This window comes from Theobroma cacao, chromosome 6 (genome assembly GCF_053813885.1).
Source record: "Theobroma cacao isolate CCN51 chromosome 6, ASM5381388v1, whole genome shotgun sequence".
NCBI classification, from domain to species: Eukaryota; Viridiplantae; Streptophyta; class Magnoliopsida; order Malvales; family Malvaceae; genus Theobroma; species Theobroma cacao.
In genome coordinates, this window is record NC_142644.1 from 5,780,684 (window position 1) to 5,801,093 (window position 20,410).

The following is a 20,410-nucleotide window of genomic DNA, read 5'->3' on the forward strand; positions in this document are numbered from 1 at the left end:
ATCTCTCATTTTTTATTATTTGATTCAATTTTCTCTTGATTTTATTTATTTATTATTATTCAATAAAAAATTATTTATGAATTATGTGTTACTTATAAATTATTTGTTGAACACTTTTTTTATAATTTATTATTAATTATGAACTTTATGTTATATAAAAATCCTTTTTGTATTTTCAAAATTTTAGAGGATGTCCCAATGGTAAATGAGTTCTTTAATGTGTTTTCGGATGAATTACCAAGACTACCTCCTAATCGAGAACTCGAATTCTCTATTGATCCACTCTAAGGATGGGCTTGAATTTTGCTATACTTAGTGCGGAGCCAAAGGATTAAAGGACTAGATATGGATTTAGTTGTTTGAAATTAAATGACTTGAAAAGGTTGATTCTAGTCTAAATGCCATATGGAGATTTATATTGGAGCTTGATATACAAATTATTGTAAGGATCAATTTGAAAGTCTACTTGGATTAGTATGCAAACTACGGTGCAAATGATTAGTCTTAAATTTGATTTCTTCAAAGGTAACGGATTCAGAAAATGTTGATTTTTGAATATACTCTAAGAGGAAGTTTCTGCATCCTAAGCTTAAGAAACTTTGATCTTATGACCGTAAAGGCGAGATGCAATAATTAAGTGGTGTACAATTTGAGATATGTCGAAATTGAGGAAAGTAAGAAGGGATTCTTACCCATAGTAATGGATATTGACAAGTGTTAAAGAATGAGATGAATTTGAAAATATTGGCTTGGTTTATTATATGTGACAAGCATAAGAGAATATAATGGTTATGGAAATTGCAACGTAAGCCTGGAGGAAAACTAAACAGTTGGGGATGATTAATATAGTAACCTTAAATTTAGACGAATAGCGTTGATTAAGTAAACTTAAGCAGCCACCGTGCCGCCATGCTAGGAACACCTCATATCTGGGATGTAGGAATAAGAGGTGAAAGACGGGAAGTTGAACTTACGAGTTGAATTAAGGTCATTGGACTTGATATTAAGCTTCATTAATTGGAGTTTTAAGGTTTTGGAAGGTGTTGATATGAATGAATTGGAAAGTTTCTTTGTTGACTTATATATTGGCAATGTATAAGAGTTTTGAAACGAACAAACCGAACTGCAAGTGTCAAGAATAATGGTTAGTAGTACTTTAAAATATTTTATATACATGATAAGGAAATGTGGAACTTGGAGTTGTCAAGGAGCTTAATGGTTAAAGCATAAGTTATAAGGTCACTCGATGTGAGATTGAAATTAGATATTGGCGATGATGTCAAGGGATACCTAAGTAAAATCTATATTAAGTTTGTAAATATCAGAGTTGATTGTGCAAACGCTAAAGAGAATGTATGGGTATATTGGTGTAAAGGAATAGTACAAGATGATTGAAGGTAATCCTGATAATAAAGTTGGTTAATAAAAATTTCCTAACGTGGGAAACTAGTATTCAAAATGTAAGAAGTGCACATGACTTCAATGAATTTAAATCTTAAGTGACTAACTAATATGGAAATGAATAAGGACATATAGACTAGAATTACCCCCGGAGTTGGATCGGATTCACAATGTCTTCCACGTCTTGATATTGAATAAGTATGTACCTGATCCCTCCCATATCCTCGAGGCACCTTCGATTGAGTTACAAGAAGATTTAAAGTTCGAGGTGCAACCTGTACGTATTTTAGACCGAAAGGATAAAGTGTTAAGCAATAAGAACATTCCAATGGTTAAGGTGTTGTGGAAAAATGCTCGGATGGAGGAGATGACATGGGAAGTTGAGCACCAGATGAGAAACCAATACCCGTATCTTTTCTCCGAGTCTTGTAAGTGAAATTTTGAGGACAAAATTTTATTTTAAGGGAGGTAGTGCTGTCAAGCCCAGCTCTATGATATACTTGCCATGTCATTCATGTACTTGATAGCATGTCTGCATCCAAGTATGCATATGCCTTGAAAAATCGTTAAAAGTCGGTATTGTACCTAGTGGTACAATTAAGTTGATTAAAGCCTCGAACTAGTCCAAATAGAGATTTTAAGATGCATTTGAGAGTTATTGAACCTTAAAAGGTCTTAATATGATGATTCGAAATTCGAGGATTGATTTGGAGTTAATTAGGAAATTTTCATAACGTAGGGGCAAAATGGTCATTTTGCCACCCGATGGCAAAATTGGAATGTTGGATGAGATTTTTGACCAAGTTTGACTATTTGGAGCATAATTTGAAATTGTGGAGTGAAAAATTTTAATTCTAACATTTTTTTAGTATAAAGGCAAAACGGTCATTTCACATGTCCATGAGGATGTAATTGAAATTTTACACCACCATGACACTTGTCAAGCCCATGAATTTCACCTATTATCACTTTATACTTTGGATAATTATGGAATTACATGTGGTGGTGAGAAATTGCTTAATGGTTAAGTTTTTAATCATGGACCAATCAAGTGGTGACATGTGTCAAGCTTTAATATTTTTATGATTTTCCTTTATAAACCGACTTAAGCTTTTCCCATTTCACTCTTATGGCCGGCCAAGCAAGGGAACAAAGAGAAAAAGAGAAGAACAAACCTTAGGAAGAAAAAATTCAAGAGAAACTGTTGGATTTCAAGGAATCAAACAAGGTAAGATTTTTTAATTTTAGCTTGTGATCTACCTTTCCCACGCAATCTTTTTCATTTTTCATAGCTAAAATTCAAGTTTTCAAGAGAGAACCTTTGCTGGCCAAACCTAGAGAGAGAAGTTTTGGTGATGAATTTTGCTAGATTTCATAATATCCTAGTGTTTTTAGTCATTTTGTGATGTTTGGAAGAAAAAACAAGCAAGAAAATCACATGTTCTTCAACCACCCTCATTTGGCCGAATTTTCTATAGGGCACATTAATGATAGATTTGGTTGTAATTCATGTTATTTAGCTAGGAATTGATGAATTATGATGTTGGATATCGAAACCGGTTATTGAAAAATATAGTTCCTTTAGAAAATGGCTTGATAGAAAATGAGAAAAGCATAGTAAATGGACTTGGATTTGATTCCTAATGATATATATTGGATTTATGAGACTGTGTAGACATTGATTAGTATGTTAGTTCGGAATCGAAATGAATTTTGAAAAATGGTGAAGTTAGTCAAAAAATCAAGTTCATTATAATGCTTTGGTGTATTAGATTATTGGGAGTGTAATGAATATATTTGGAGTTGAATTGGATGTTTTGGTTAAATCAATGGTGTATAGTTTGAATTCAGTCGAATACAAATTCATTCCGATTACAATTGAACCTACGTAGAACACCGTCTTTAAGTGACTATCCGAACATTTCTCATTCAATTCCATGCATTCATATAGAGCCTGAAATAGTTTTATAACAGTTTGGTACAAATATATTGAATTACGTGTCGTGTATTATGTATAGGTGGTGAGCCCTCTGGTAAAGGTAAGGATATCGTACCCGAGAATCAAAAATAGGAGTACTCCATACTCTTGTTATTGTAAGTAATCAGACTTTCATCTTAACTATCTAAAGTAGTTTATACTCATTTTTATATTTTAAAGAAAAATGAATTTAAATTGCAAACTATTATGTTTTATAATTGAAGTGTTCATTAAATGAAATGAGATTTATAACCCGTTTTGAAATTGAATACTAGTTTTGGAAATTGAGTAAGTGGAGCCTGTATACTTGTGTTATATATATGTTTTGACATATGGTTTGAATTGATGGCTTATAACAATGTGATGGCAAGCATGGCTGGATTTGTGTTTGTGTGGAATATATGAACTGTTTTGCTTTGCCTTGACAGGCTAGTAATATTTTATTAGCCAAGTCATGCTGTCGAAAATTTTATTGAATTGGTGGGTTATTTGATTAGCTTACTGCAGTGGGCGGGTTTCTGTGGATCATCCTATTAGAGGGGCACAGTAAACCCGGTGATATATTACCTTGGTACGAGAGGCGCGGAGGGTGTCTCCTAAGGTAACGTTAGAGTTCACTTCACGTCGAACCACCACGTGAAGGTGAAACTCAGCCAACGCCAAGGAACGACTGTGTTTTAAACGTAAAAACTTGTTTTATGTGCATATGTTATTTTAACAGCCTTGGCGGACTCGGTTGGATGCCCCGGGCCAAAGTGTCACCGAGTACGAGTTTTAGACATGAGCCAAGTTTTTAAAAGAGTCATAAGCCTTGTTGATTATTTTTAATGAAATGTAATTGATTTATATGGGTTGAAATGAGATTTGATATTATGAATCATATTATACTGAGATGTTTTAAATTGTCTCCATTTACTCAACTTTAGATGTTATAGATAAAATTTGCTTACTCACCCCTTCTTTTTACCCATTTCAGGCTTAAGATAGTCTGTAGACAGCTGATTTTGTCGATGATTGCTTTTGGATTTGCATCCTTAGAAATTGAAGGTCTACAATCTTGTATGTTTTCGATTATTTTGGGGCCCACATGTCATTGTAGAATATTTTTGTATACCTGGTTTAGTGTGCTATTATATATATGAATTTATTTTGTTCTTACGCTAAAAAAATTATTTATGCAAGATTCTATAAATATTGTTTTATAAAAAAATAAAATATTTTTATTTAATATTTTATTTAGTTTGATTAGCCATAATTTCACTTCAAATAGATTATTTAGATAACTAAACTTATTTTTAGTTATGAAATGTATATTTTTCATTTATATATTATATTTTTAACAGGTTTTGAAATTTTTGGATAAAATAACCAAAATACCCCTGTGTAGTAGAAATTACTTTTTGATCGTTTTGATTTGAAAATAGTCTATATTCTTTCAAAACATGATATTTAGTAACTGTTGCTAATAGGGGAGATGTAAAATTGATGCAAGAGCCTTACGAGGTTTCGGTTGACATTCTGAGTAATGAATGTCTATCGAGACATCGCGGCGATTGTCATGAGCTTGAAGGAAGTACCGGGTCATGACATTTAGTCTTCACTAAACTCCTTTTCCCAAGTTTGTTTAGGTTCCTAAATCAATTTAATTGGTGGCCAAGCAATTAAAAGCAATAAGAACAAATTAGAATAAACAATTCAAATCCTATTAAAAATAAGTAAGAAAGAGATTAAAACTTTAGACTATATGTTAGTTCAATTACAATCCTAGAAAAAGAAAATTAGCTACTCATAATTGCAAAAACAAATAACATTGTATAAAATTCAACCATTGAAAGTAACAAGAAAAATAAAAGCCAATGAGGAAAACAAAACAATATTTGTCGCCTTGATCTCTAAGTTTCAACCTCAACTTCTAGTTTCTTGAATCTCCCAAGGTTGTCCACCCTAATGTTGTTAAACATATCCTATTTATACTAATAACTTAACCTATAATTCCTTAGGTTGACCTAGGATTTAATTGGACTTAAAAATGTAATGAGAGGCCAAAAAATCAATTGTCAATCTTTACAAATTTTCATTCCCGATACAATTTATCTAATTATTTTTTGATGCAATTTTTTCTATCTTTGAAGCCGAACTGGGTAAAGTGATCTTCATGAAACTTATAGCTCTATCTCTTAGCTTTCCAATGGTTCAAGAATCGCATCATTTGAAGTTTTGTACCTCGAGTTATGGCCAAAACATTGAAGCATATACAAGCAGACTTTCGGATCTTTCAACATCTCATTTTTAAAATTAAGTCTAATTTTTTTTAGTTCCTGAAAAAATAAAAACTAATAAATAATAACCAAAATAAAAAGAATAATATAAAATTAAAATAACTCGCTTAAAAATAAACTAATTATAAATATAACTAAAAATAAATAAATTATAATTAAAAATTGAAGACTTAGCTAATAGTTAATAACAAAATTGAAATAAAATAATTCTATAAAATAGAATTATCAGTACCTGCAGAACCTGAATATAAATAATTGGGTTCGGGTAACGAGTACCCAAAGAGTGATACCCGAACCCTACTCAAACCCGATTCGGGTAGTGAAATCACTACCCGAACTCGTTTATTGAATGCCTTAAACCGGTATAATCAGGTCAAGCACCCACTACATAAAAGGTTATTTAATCCAAAATAAAAATTCAGAAACTTTATTGAATATAATAAAAGAATAAAATTTATTTAAAATTTCTTAAATAGTTAAGAAATTTTTCAAATATTATGTCTTAAAATTATTAGTAGGTATTTACTCATCATCATCATTGTCGTCATCATCATCATATTTTTTGGATTTAGGGTAAAAAGAATTCGAATCTTACTTTTTAAGTAAAAAAACCATACACCAATCAATTAACGAAATGCTTAAGTACCACCATCATCATAATTATCATCATCATCATATTATTATTATTATTAAATAATGAAAATAATTGATTTTAAATTTTTAAACTTAACAAAAAATAATATATAAAATATAAACCCTTTTTGGGGCTAGATTATGTACTGACTGTCATAAGCCCAAGTTTTAGAAACTTAAAAAAGATTGTTAGGAACTTAGGGGGCCCTTGCCCCTTGTTTGAGTCAAGTCCAACAAGATGACATTTCCCCTTAGAAAATTAGGCTCTTAAATTCTTGGACGTGTTGGAAGTTTGAGAGCTATAGCTGGTATGCGGTGACTGACTGGGATGAATGGATTGGGATATTTCCATCCCATCAATGCGTATTAAACATGTCTGATATCTCAGTCTTCCTATCAAAATCTCACAAATTCTGTGGTAATTAAAACTTTAAAAGGTCCAAGTCATCAGCCAATTGCCAACAAAATTACTGTTGATAGTGATTTGTCTTTGATTTTTAGTCTTTTTTCTGCAGGTAAGTCTAGGAGATGTCTCTTCAAAGGACCCAGTTTCCACCGTTACCCCACTTAATTCACTCACCTTTTATTCTTAAATATCCTGACAAACAGCCTTGTGGAATTTGGACGCTCTAAGAATTTTGCAGTTCAATCAGCCAATACGGATTATGTTCTTGACATTTGGGGTCAAGAAACTTCAACATTGACTTTTGCTCAGGATTTTTTTACTGTTTTTATGTTTAAATCAAGTTACCAAGACCCAAGCTACAGTCAAGCTTTTGTCATGCCTTTAGCTACAGCCGCAATGGGAGTTGCACATAGAGGTTGGACTACTAAACCATTACCATAGAACCATTAATGGACTAAGACCCAAACAAAATACAAGTTAGGCCCAACAGTCGTTCAGCCACTAGTGCACCACAAACCTATCTAAGCCTCCATCATCTGCTGTTCCCGGTTTGCTTTCTCTGAAATTTCCCCATCAATACTTGTTGAGTCTTCAGGTCATGTTAGCATTGGAACATGCAGAATGCTCACATAATGGTTGCACGTTATAAGTGATGGAATGGAAGAAAGTGACGGCATTTCGTGTCTTGTATTGTCACATGTAAAACATGCTATTTAATTTATTTACAAACTATGTCAAACAATACAAACATCCAGATCTCTTTATTTACCCTGGATTGTCAGCAAATGATGTCCCAACAAGTATTTATCATCATGGACAGCTCTTTATTTACTTCTAGCAGCCATGGAGACAATGAACACCACCCAAACAAGGGTGTCATTTTTATTATTTCGGTACTGGAATTATGATATCACTGGATTCAAGGGAAAAGGACAAAACTGCAATGACCCTTGTCTTTTCTCAAGAATGCTAAGATTCACATGGACGTGAATGCAACCTAATTTTTGTAGCTAGCTTAGTATTGTGTATGGTTCAAATTAACAAGAAAGGCTTGGTATGGATGGAAAAGCTAATATAGACATCATTGGAGTGAAATTTTGTCAGGCAGGAACAAGTAACGGAAGCGAGAATCGAAGGGAAGAATGCCACAGTTACGGGAACCAAGAAGGCTTTGCCTCGTTTGTGATATGCATTGCTCGACAAAGGCAGCCTGGTGGGATGGAAGGTAATGAGATATCCATACAGCCAAATTAGAATCGTCCACAAAGCCCTTAGCAAAGCAGTGCAGTAATTTTGGAACCAATAGCTTCCCTTTGCTGCTAACCCCAACCGAAGCTCTTATAAAATCACGCTGAGCTTCTTCAAGCTCCTCCCTAACATTCTTTGCAGTGTAGATCCTCACCTGGCATTTGCAACTCACCTTCATGACATCTACAACTCATGAAGAACCAAAATTGTGTATGTGTGTGTGTTTAAAAAGAGGAAACAAAAATTGAGATTACCACAGGTGATGAGTACATCCCACTACTGAGAGCAAAAGATACACGTGGTTCATATGCATCAATTGCGGACTTGCGTTGCTCATCTGACACCTTCAGTTTGTGAAGGGCAAGAAGCAAAGCCTGACAAAAGTTTTTACATTTGTTACCAGCATTGGTTAGTGAAGTAGGAAAAGCAAATAAAGAAAACAAGCACAATATCATCACACAAAATCCATACAATTTGTGGTCTATGCAAAGGTGGTTTCATCCTCAGAATGACATATTCAATTACAGCTGCACTGAAAGAGTGGCCTCCAACTGTATATGCTGCCTGGAAGAGTAATACCTTTCATCAGAAGAACACTCCAAAAATATCAGTTAATTAAATCGACAATCAGCTTGCAATAATCCATTTGAAGTCATGCTCTGATGTTATTACATGTACAAACTTATAAGAGACTCTAGCAAGGACAACGTAAGCTTATTCAGCCATACAAACAGAAGAGAAATTGGAAACAAATATATAACAAGAAGAATCTCAGAAATTCTAGAGATGAGATCTCTAAGGGAGATACTACTTTTTTTTTTTTTTGAAAGGCAATGGAGATACAACTTAATTGTTCATAGCGTTTGAACCATGAAGTTTCTCCAAAGTACTAGCTTTGAACATCAGAGTGCAGACATATATAAAGAGTTTTATCTAAATTATTGTTTTAAATTTTCTTCCCTTTCATTATTATTGCTTCTTTTACAAGGAAAACTCTTTAACGCGGATTGTGTTAGCTGGACTCAGAATACTTAACACATAAAAATTGGTACTAGTAATAATTTAGGCTTTGGTGGAATAATAAAATTTTGCATTAAATAAGCAAATACACTAATCAGAAATTACTTTTCCCACCTATGGGAAATTCTGAATAGTTGTATAAAGGACACTAGAAGGTAGATACCCTAATGCAATAAGAAATTTTATATGATAAAGTTATAACAGGCAGACATCTAATATTTAACACAAAAGGCCACACTTGACAGCCTGTTGTAAAAGATTAATCATTCAACAGCCCAGGACCAAGCAGCTTGGGCTACTTTTTTGCTTCCTTAGCAGTCTTCATACTCTACAGCATAATTAACTGTATCTACTAGTGTATTTTGACCACTGAATCAAAATTAATTGACTAAAAGCTACTAGAGCACTCTCCAAAATAGGAAGGGGATTAGTCACAAGATTGTGAAGAAAACAAATAATAGCAGCAGAGTTTGCAATTCTGTGCCTGTCAATGCATGGAACGTTTTAATATGTCAAGACAAGGCACGGACAGCATCATCAAGCTGACTATGGCACTAAGATGCACATGATGGCAACCAAACTAAGCGTCATGGAGATTCCCTGGATGATATATCATATACAACAGAGAGTAACATCCTTCCCCTTTTCTAAAGGGGAAAATGGCAAGTCTGAATACCAAACTAGTCACAGATGCTACAAGATAATAAGATAAACAAATAAACGTAGGAAAATAAATTTAATACAGATTCAGAGGACTCAATCAACAATTCATACCTTTTGCATCAAGGAGAAGAGCTTCAAGTCGCTTCTTGGAACTCCATATGCTAAGTAAGCCTGTCCACAATGTAGACAACACGGAACAATATTGTCCAGCTCAACTTGTCATTTATAGGAAACTCCACTATTCTAGGGATGTCATCACAAAAATCATACTTGCAAAAGAAACAAAGAAACCCACATGCATAATTAGAGCATTATACAAGTTGATCCAGAAGGCAAGCTTCTCATTGCTACTCAAGTGTATTGGATTCACTTTGGCTAGCTGCTCCACGAGTATTCTGTTTTCCAAACAATTAAAAGCAAAACACTACTGAATCAGCTATAGTCCTAAACAACCATTAATCTGAAAAGAAAAAATGTATTTTAGAGGTTTTTAATTTACAAGTGTTTTAACAAACATCTTTTTATTTTTGAAAAAGAAAAGAGAAAAAAAAGTAAGATCCATATAGAGAAAGAACATAATTAGACATTCTAGTCATAATCACTACATACTAAACCTATTAGGCTAAAACCCCATTCTACCCCCCATAAAAGTAATTCTCTAGAATTTCAAAATCCTCATTTGATAATCATTTCCGGAGAGAGAACTTTTAAACAAAAAGGTTTGCAAATCATAATACCTGAACCTCCTTAAGGCCCCTGATGCATATTCTAATTGCTTCTTCCCAACCGACATACAAGATACTTCATTTGCTAAACTATAGTTTCCAATTTCAGCCCAGCTTAATTTTCCACGGACTCTATAGGGATCAAAGGAATTCTCTGAAGCCAAAACTTCAGAGTTGCTTTGAATATCAATTTGTGGGCTCTGCACCCACGAAGGAATCATCGAGCGTTCGGAGGATGACCACCATGATGAATTTGAAAGATGACCCCGTGGTGATAGAGTTGAGTTGTGGCTCTCAAAGGCAGATGATTTGGAAGGTATAGGTGAATCTGCAAGAAATATGAATATATTTCTCATGCATCTTACCATCTCTTCTGATAATTGGTTAGGGTGATCCCAGAGGCCTTTAGGTGGTATGCCTCTTGAAATCTTCTCAAACTGTAAAGGTTGACAAGATTTGCCATCCGTCTTTGCAGATATTTTCTTTCCATCAAGATGCAAAAGTGAGTCCACTGCATTCTGCTGTAAATTATAATTATTAAAGGCCTAATAAAAACCTTCTGCAGTTTTTGGTAGTAATCATCAGTAAATATAATAATTTTCATATCTAAGTATGGATGACTATGAAACAAGATGTGAAAATAAGATCCATCGACAGAACTTTAAATTGTTTCCAAGCTTGTACTGTAGAACATTTAATCTCATCTCTTTGTAATGTATAAGACTTCATCTTAACCCTACTGGGTCTCAAAATGGTTTAGTTTTCCAAATGAAGTGTGGTATTCATTCTTCCATCCTGGTCTGTATCAAGTCATGTTACCAGTTAATAGCTGCCATGTATTACAAGCTTCTTTTGCACCAGTATTTCATGTTGCAATGATATTCAATATTCTGTACCTCATTTATATGAATGGCCACTTCCAATTTTAGGTAAGCTGACTTCTCAAACATAAGAAGTTTCTTCTAAAGGGTAACAAATCTGTCACCTCTAGAACTAGCGTTGCTGGAGAAATCCTCCCAACAACTTCTTTTGCAAACAAAAGAATATATTTATTCACATCAACTTGAATACTATCTGCTTCAATTTCAGTCTGTCTACTGTCAGCATCACACTTCTGGATCAATGGACATGTGATCCAGATAATAAAGCAAGAAAAGTCAAAATAAGGTTCCAAGAAATTTAGGTTTTTATTGGATGTTAAACATATTAGGGCGTTATTAAGTTGTGATAGTTATTATTTTTGTTTCTATAGGACAGAGTGTGTTTTCTACTTCTTTTATTTTATGATTTCTTGAGTTTGTGTCAGAGTATTCCGGTAATTTCCAGATTAGCTAAAGATTTCTAGCCTAAGTTTTCCTACGACTTTCCTTGTGTTATTAGGTTCCATTTATAGTTCAGGAGTTGCTTTAAGCACTTATAATGGTTTTCTATTTGAATCTCAAATCTTTACATGAATAGGATAACTAGAACTGTATAAATAAACAGCCATGGAAGCCTTTTCAATTAATAGAGAATAAGTTTATGAGAATTCCAGTAGCTAGGATGCTTGATTTAGGATTATTTGAAATACCCTTAGGCTTTTTGAGCCAGTAGGTGTGGGAGCCCAAAATCTTTATAACTATAACCACATCAATACATAGAGAAAAGCATTAAAAGAAACAAGGACCATATGGATTGTAAGCATTACTACTTAGAAAAATTACAAGGCAAATTTTGAAAGAATATAATGATATGTAACTTGTAATTTTCCTAAATTCTGTTCACAACTTCAGCCCAGAACTCAGAATTTGGTTGTAGAATGTAGGTAGGCCAAACAGTTACTGAAGCTTTCAATTACGAGAATATCAACTGATCTGCTTTAAAGATGGAAGCGATTTTGAAGTATGATGCACCATAGCTGTCAAAATAGTTATGAAGTTGAAAGCTCTAGAGGCATGAGGAACCTAAAATATACCTCTCTTACTGACTCCGTAGAAGATGATTCACCAGTAGACTCTGATGGTTGGTCTGTCGGCTCTTGGCATGCGTTATCTTCTGAGGAATGATGCAGTTCAGAATTTGAGTGCTTCAAACACCTTGATGAATGTGAAATCTGGATAACAAAAGAAATTTTCATATTTACAGCCAAAGCATTAATACATGCAATACTTTTGTGATGTCACTTTCATATTATGCACCATTACATTTATATTTATAGTTAAAATAATATATACCATTACGAAATTGGAAGCTACTTCTCAGGGAAGGAAATAATTAATAAGAACGCAAGCAAAGTACAATTACATGAGTTAATGCACATTCGGCTTGTGAGGGGGGTTCTAGGAGGAAAAAATATGTTGATTATTATGAGCACAAATTAACATTTACAAACTACATGAAAAGTCCCAGATTTTATAAGAAAAAAAAGGAAAGAAACGACACAATTGTTGTAAACAAAGTTTAATAATATAGTAATTTCATCAAATGAAATATTGGAATGATTTTAACAGATTACAAACAACTTTAACCTTAAACCGTTGGCTTTAACATCTTATGGAAAAAGCATAATTTAGAAAAAAAAAAAAGTTGAATTAATAGAAAGAAATTTTAGTTATAAATTATGTTTTTATTAAAAGTATTAGCTACCAGCAATTTGATATTTGCAGAGAAATACATACTGATGGAGAAAATGAATGCCTCAAACGGTATTCAGCAAGCCTCCTTTCATTTCTTTCTTGACTAAGCTGGAAATGCAAAGAGACCATCTCTTGTTCAAGTTTTGAGATGGTAACCTCCAATACTGCAATATGAGATAGAACCTCCTGAGCCTGTAAGAAAATGTTTAACAATCTTTGAAATGTTAAGAAAACTTCTTCACAATTTAAAAGGAATGCCTAAACTGAATGAGTAAGGTCATGAATAATTCAGTGGATTTAATTAGCAGAAACCAGAAAGAAACAGAGAGAAGCAGATAATTTAAGCTCCCTCATTTGATCCCAGATGGCTACTTATAAGGAACCAATGAAATGGAGATGCTTATAGCAGATCAAAATTTTCTAAATGTTGGTAAGACTGAAACTTTTATATTATGAGGAATCACCTTCCCTGTTTTCACACCCTCAGAAAGGCAGCATAATGCTAACAGTGAATGTAACAGGGACAATGGCTTAGATGACACTTTTAGCAATCAATTAAATCATCCAGATAACTGCTATGTGCTATATAATTGAATGATGATATTGACAATCAGCTTTTGTGGAATACAACAATCCAAATTGCTGTCAGAAAGTTGTGGCATAAAAGGAATAGGGGTAACATTGATTAATAAGAATAAGAGGTCAAAATATCTATATCTTTATTAAAAAGAAGAGTACAAAAAGTTGTTATTAGTATTACAAAACAACACCTATGCCACTTGCCCAACCGCATATAACATATTGCTTTGAACTTGCAAAAGAATTTGGTACCCAAACTGTCACCAGAAAATAGGAAAATGACAGACATGTACAGTCTATAAAGGCATAATTGTAGCATACATCTGAAGTCGCCAACATCCTGACAAGATCACAAAGTGAAATTACCAACTGCAAGTAAAGACTAACAATAAGTGACATACATGGTGCGGGAGGCATGAAGGACTTGACAATTCTGTGGCATTTTTCTCTATAGCATTTTTCAGAATAGAATGCAGTTCTATCTCTTCTTGCAGCTTTTGCTGTAGTTTATGTACCTGTCAATATTTTCAGAAGAATAAAGTTACAACAACAGAATATAGATTTAACCTACAGCCTAAGCATGCATTGTGTTCAGTTTTGAACCATGGTAGGGACTAAAACAGGTAGATTATTCCCAGAAGACAGAATATTAAAACCAAGAGCAGCTGAAACTATCAGCCTTGTAGAAGAATGCCATCAGAGACCTGAAATAAACCTCAGGAGCTCAGCCAGTAATATTCCATTCCCAGTATTAAAGTTAACACAGATAAATTCATTGCCTATTAAAAATAACAAATTTCATCTCAGACATTATCATGAATGCCACTGCACAACTATTTCAAGCCATCTAGCATCTGTTACATACCTACCATCTTAAGTAACTAGTATACTGCAGTAAATAAAACATTATCACATTTGAGAGATGCTTACATCCTGCTCGAGCTGAAACCTATAAGGATAAGAATCACTGCTTTTAAAACATGATTCAACACTTCCAGTCTCTTCGCTATACTTCCTTCCCTGAATAAATCACCCAATTCACGGTGAGAATCAAAGCTAAGCCAAATGACTTTTCCTAAAATAAGAACAATTTTTTACCATAATATTCAACAAAAAGGTCGCAAATGATCAAATTCAAAATTAACAGAAATCTTAAAATAAAAATAGTACTCTACTAGTAATCCTGTTCTAGCCCTTGGAAAACAAGAAAGGAAAATTCTTGGGAGTTTTAATTGAAATCAACCAATAAACGACATGAAAGGAAATGCATGTTTCTCTCTTCTACAATGGGTATCATTACTCAAAACTCTAAGATTGTACATATTTGATATTTCATCAGAACTGCAAACTCTGATTACCAGTACAATATTGCAGCACTAAAATAGTAGAAAATTAAGTGAAGATTGACTTCAACAACTGTCAGATGGCAGAGAAGGGGGAAAGAAGAAAAGCAAATTGTTATGACCAACCAAGACTTAGTTCCATGGATGCTTCACTCAGTGTTTATCAACAATCACTAAAAGGGGCAAGCACACCAGCACTGACCTCAAAGGATGAGTTACTGCTTTGAAGTTCACCGACAATGTCTAACTGAGATCCTGCCTTAGAATGTGAAGAGTTGGAGATAGAATCATTTCTGCAAAAAACAGTCATTCAAAGATAAAGAAATAAAGAAAGAGAAATAGAGAAAACCATGTGAGAGAAACTAAAAGCTCCATATGTAAGCCATTAAGGGAAGAAGCCAGTAAGCAACAAAGAAAATAAACGATGCAATCCTTACTGGCATACGGCAGATTGCACAACCGACGAGTCACACATCCTGTGATCATGGGCTTTGGCTTTTATCAAATAACGCAGACCCTGGAATTTCCGAAGTAGCTTGGCTTCTATAACCCTCCCATATACAAACAAGCATCATAAATCCTGCAGATTCAATTCAAACATCAAAAGCCTGTTTTTCTTTCTAGTATATTAAATTTGGGAAACTTAAACTAGATTTTGTCGTCAATAATCTTTTGGAAGAATGAGTTTTCTAGATAAAGTACTGTGTGACCTGTGAATATGCAATAAGGACAAACAAACTCAATGAATGCACAACTACCAGTCATTTTCAACAGAACCATACAAATAAAAAAACCGAAGCCTGGTATCTTTGAGTTAAGTCACACACGAAGAACAGATATCCAAGTAAAGATCACTTCAGAAAAGAATAAAAAGGGTAATTTGTAGAAGACAAAGTATAATTGAATCTAGCTTTCAATAATGAATTACATTTCCATTTCATGAAATTCAGAGATAAAGCAAAAGCTGAGAATATTATGAGGATATAATTGTGCCAAAAGGAAAACCAAAAAAAAAAAAAAAGGAAAGGCAATTGGCTAAATGCAAAGAATATGCAATTATAAAAAGAAAAGAAGAAAGTGGGGTTGTCTTACTGCTGTTTATGGAAGACAAAAGTAGCTTCCATTGTGACTAAAAACAAAGAGGAAAACTTGAAAAGTTAATCGAAGTTGATTTAAAAGCAGAGAAGTTGGTTTGCTTTCATATCCATTAAAAATGAAAATGTGGATTGATGGATAGATGGACTAAAAGAGAGACCAAAGTTGAGATTTCAAAAGTTGTGGGGCAAACAGTAAGTCAAAAGAGACAAGCAATGCCAGGTTTTTCAGTTTTTCACTTGGTAAAAAGACTTCCAATCTAAACGACAATGATGAAACAAATTGGTTCAAAGAAAATTATACGAAGTAATAGAAGAACAATCCAAAGGACAGATCCTAGTGGTCCCTTTTTTTGTTCCAAACACTAGTTTTTCCTTTTTCTTTTTTTGTTCGGACTGATCACAACTCACATGCTGACCCCATCAGCCATAATGAGTTCCTTTCTCCTTCATGCATCTTTCTAAACCACACAAAAACAAAGACAATAAAACAACACCAACCCATTTTCAAACTTTCAAACTCAGAAAAGAAACAATTTTTTCATTCCAAAAAAAAAATTATAACATCTTTGATCCTAAAGACTAAACCCCAAAAGCCCATTTCTAGTGAAAATGAAAAAAAAAAAAAAAAAGAAAAAAGAGAGACTTTTGACGAAGAAACACCTCAAAGATCCCAGCTTTCTTCACACTTGGAAAAATAAAATAACACCCAAATAGCCAAAATCCAACTTGAAACTGGTTCTCAGCTCTTCTGGTTCCTCTTCAGCTTTGTTTGTCAGAAAAAAAAAAGAATGTACTCGTTTGTCAACTGGGTTCTTCTTATTCTCTCAAATTTTCTCTTGAAATTCAAATGTAGAGGCTGAAATAGTCAATTACACAGAGAAAAGTGGGGTAGAAAAATGACAAAGACACAGTTGAGCTAACATAGACGAGGTAAGAGAGATTTCAAACAGAGATAAAACAAAAGATAGTAGAGAGAATCTAGAACAACTTCCAAAACATGTAACTTTAAAAAATATATATTTGTCTACTGACTAACTCAAAATCATGTAAGAATTTTAAAATGGATATGGATTGTGTCTGTTTGCGGATAGAGGCTAGTGAAGTAGATGGGTGATGCTTTTGCTGTGGACACGAGTTAAAGACAGGACAGGGCGTAAGACTCCATATTTTCATAAATTTTTTGTTTCAAATTTTGAAATCTCGAGGAACAGCAAGAGATTATGCGGTTTTTATGATTATCATGACGATGATGATGGCCGCTTTCTCATTTCGTGTGACATTTATTAAGCATTTAATACTTAATTGCGTGCCTCTGCACTCTGTCGTGCTCTGGACTTATCAACAAAAAATATAACATTTCTTTTTTATTATAAAGTTTTAAGTGATAATTCACGTATTAATTCAATTTCATTTTATCCATAATCTTGTAAATTTAAATCGTATATAAAGTTGCTGCTTATAATCTAAAAAATAAATAAATATGTTCCTTTTCTTAATATTTGAGTTTTCTTTACAGTTTAATAGTTTTTTAAGCTATATTTTTTATCTTTTATATTGGATTTTATAGTTTTTAAATGTTATTAGGGTTATATTTTATACACATATATTATAATAATAATAATAATAATATGAATTTTATAAATATTTTAATATTATATTATAAACTCATTTTAAGAAAAGATGCTATTGTAGATAACTATTAACTAATAACTAGGATTAATAAAAGGAAATTGAATAAATTTTTTATTTTTAACTTCCACTAATTTTACTAAAATATATTTTGTGGGATGATTTTTGGTTTTTTTATAAAATACTATCTTTCACTGCTTCATTTTGTCATTGTTAATATATTCTTACTTATTATAATATTTTTATAAAACAAATTTAAATTATAGCATCATTTTTTGTAAAATATATATCTTATTATTGTTGTTGTTATTATTATTACTATTATGTGTATATAAAAAATTCAATCAGATAAAAAAAATCTCAAATAACACTTAAAATCTATTAAGCTCAATATAAAAAAATCAAAGTAAGATTTAAAAACTAATAAATTACCTAATATTAAGAAATCAAATGTTAAGAAATAATCATTAATTTTTTGAACTATAGGAACTAATTTAATATGCAACCAAAACTTTAAAAATTACAAGTGCATTAAAATTAGAAAAAAAAATTAAACAAAAATTGAACTGCACAATGTTGTACACAACTTAAACATAGTCATTATGTGTCCAATGGCGAAATTAGGATTTCACGTTTAATAAACGAAAATAATATCTATAAAACAGTCATACCAAAAGCTCAATATTTGTAATGACGAAATTATAAAAGTTTTAAAAAAATAAGAAAAAATTATGCAATTATAAAATTTTAGGGGGCAAAGCCCTTACTAGCCCCCTCTCTCTACCTCTACATGTGTTGTTAATTGTCAATTAAGGATTATATTGACGAAAATACTTATAAAAAGGGTTTTGTTTATTCTAATACTAGAAATATAGATATCAATAAGTGATTTTTTTTAAGTATGATAATAAAAAATGTTATGCGACTCAAACTTTGAAAGTCACAAATGCAATTTACTCTTTCTTTTAGAATATCAATTGGTGTTTAGGACTTTCAGTTTCAAGACTTTAATTCATAATTTTGACAAATGGGTTTGAGTTTATTTGATGATATTGTTATGCAAAATTAGTTTACAAGTCTAGCGGTTCAAAAACGTGAATTGGATTCAGATTTTTTGTTCTAAATGTTATAAGAAAAGAAATGACATAATATTTTAAAAAGATTTCAAACTAGTTAAAAAAATTCAAATAAGTCCTTAGACTTTTATTACATTCAATTAAGTCTCTATTTTTTTATTTAAGTTAAATAAACTTTTATACTTTTATCTTAAGTCAAATAAGTTCTTATAATTAATAATTGATTTAATCAAAATGTCATATGTCATATTATGTTACATGGCGTTAATGTGGCATGCTAACATATCATAATTAATAATAATGTGATATACTGACGTATAATTATTGATGAAAATATGACATATTACTGCGACATAATAACATAACCATGTGATATTTTTTACTTTTCACATTAATTTCATATCAAAACTATATAAATATAAAATAACAAATGGTATTTTAACTAATAGCAAATAGTCAATGACCAGACATAAGGACTTATTTTACTCAAAATATAAGTACAAGAGCTTGATTAATGTTATAAAAAAATAAAGACTTATTTAAAATTTTTTTGAATAGTTTAGAGGTTTTTTTTGAGTATTATACTTAATTGATACAATTATCCCAACACTAAAAATTATTTTTATGTTAAAGTTAAATGTTAATTGCATAGTGTATTGAATATTTACTATAAAAAGTTGGAATATTTAATTTACTATTTAATTCATACTACTATAAGAAATGCTATTTGTTGAAAAGGAATAAGGAAAATGAAAGAATACCATGACATCATTGACATGTTAATATGCAAGGCATTTTGTGGGAATATTGGCAAAATTAGGCAAACAAAGGTTTGGATTTGTAGCTTTAAAAGCGTATGGTTGGGTCAATTTAATATGGAAGGAAGCGTAATTCATAAATGCTAACACACAGTGGGTCCTGCTCCCTAGGTAGTTTGCATCAGATTAGGTGAATCAATCTCAATCATGCTCATTGTGGGACTTTCTTTTTTATTCCAAAAATAAAAAAAAATTATGTATTAATTATTTAATCATATATTTAAATATATTGATGTGGGTCTTTCAGGATGATCAATCGTCGGATTCGATAGGTTTGGCCTTAAAATTTTGATAATTGATTTTAATTCTAAATAAAAAATAATTGATATTGACCGAATTATACCATAAGACTGAAAATAATTAAATTGATTTATATCAATTGATTCAATCAATTCGGTCGGTTCTAACTAGTTATAATATTCATATATATAATGTTTAAAAAACTTTACTCAATGTTTCATTAATAGAACTTAAATGCCTTTAGTTGAACCGTGTAGATATTTTAAAACTATTCGTAATATATATTAAATATATTAAAAATATATTATTAATGATTAATTTTTTGATCCATTAAGTTGTAAATTTGAATATGAAAAATCGATCAACATAGTAGAATGAATTATCTTTCTTAATCGATTAATTTCAAAATCGAAAAAATTAAACCAAATTGATTGATTTGAATTGATTATTTCGATTTGCATCGATTAATGCTCACCCTCAAGACTCTTATTATAGGATCATTAACTTCTTTTTGTCATTTATATTTTGTGAAGTGGGTTCACCTTCTTTTCTTCATGATTTTGCTCATTGGTTTTCTTTTTTCTTTTTCTACTTTGGTTTAGCTTTTGGAGGAGAACAGTTATAGGAGTAAATATAATATAATTTACTATAAATAAATTA

At 31.9% G+C, this 20,410-nt stretch overlaps 1 protein-coding gene across 6 annotated transcripts; it reads right to left on the reverse strand.

Annotated features, from left to right (window-relative positions):
• Positions 1-7,433: 7,433 nt before the first annotated feature.
• Positions 7,434-17,182, reverse strand: LOC18595522 (GPI-anchored adhesin-like protein, putative (Protein of unknown function, DUF547)). Of its 6 annotated transcripts, none has more exons than XM_088807533.1 (13): positions 16,648-17,182; positions 15,328-15,433; positions 15,093-15,183; positions 14,478-14,567; positions 13,949-14,062; positions 13,011-13,160; positions 12,308-12,445; positions 10,366-10,874; positions 9,924-10,023; positions 9,740-9,799; positions 8,417-8,509; positions 8,200-8,319; positions 7,434-8,099 (listed from the first exon to the last, which is right to left on the reverse strand). In XM_088807533.1, the coding sequence occupies exons 2-13, from the start codon at positions 15,363-15,365 to the stop codon at positions 7,779-7,781; spliced, it is 1,824 nt and encodes a 607-aa protein (XP_088663659.1). In that variant the 5' UTR covers positions 15,366-15,433; positions 16,648-17,182; the 3' UTR covers positions 7,434-7,778. The 6 variants fall into 6 exon arrangements, with proteins under 6 accessions (XP_088663659.1, XP_017979182.2, XP_088663658.1 ...); XM_018123693.2 differs by having other exon boundaries at positions 15,328-15,470; XM_088807532.1 differs by lacking the exon at positions 16,648-17,182 and adding an exon at positions 15,983-16,606.
• Between the last annotated feature and the right edge of the window lie 3,228 nt (positions 17,183-20,410).

What these genes read in the sequence shown, in the direction of transcription:
- LOC18595522 (XM_088807533.1), bottom strand. Translation starts at nt 15,365, where the DNA reads ATGTGTGACTCGTCGGTTGTGCAATCTGCCGTATGCCA. An exon ending in CTTCATGCCTCCCGCACCAT is followed by an intron (nt 13,161 to 13,948) that starts GTATGTCACTTA and finishes ATTTTCTTACAG; the next exon opens with GCTCAGGAGGTTCTATCTCA. An exon ending in GGATGTACTCATCACCTGTG is followed by an intron (nt 8,100 to 8,199) that starts GTAATCTCAATT and finishes TGCAAATGCCAG; the next exon opens with GTGAGGATCTACACTGCAAA.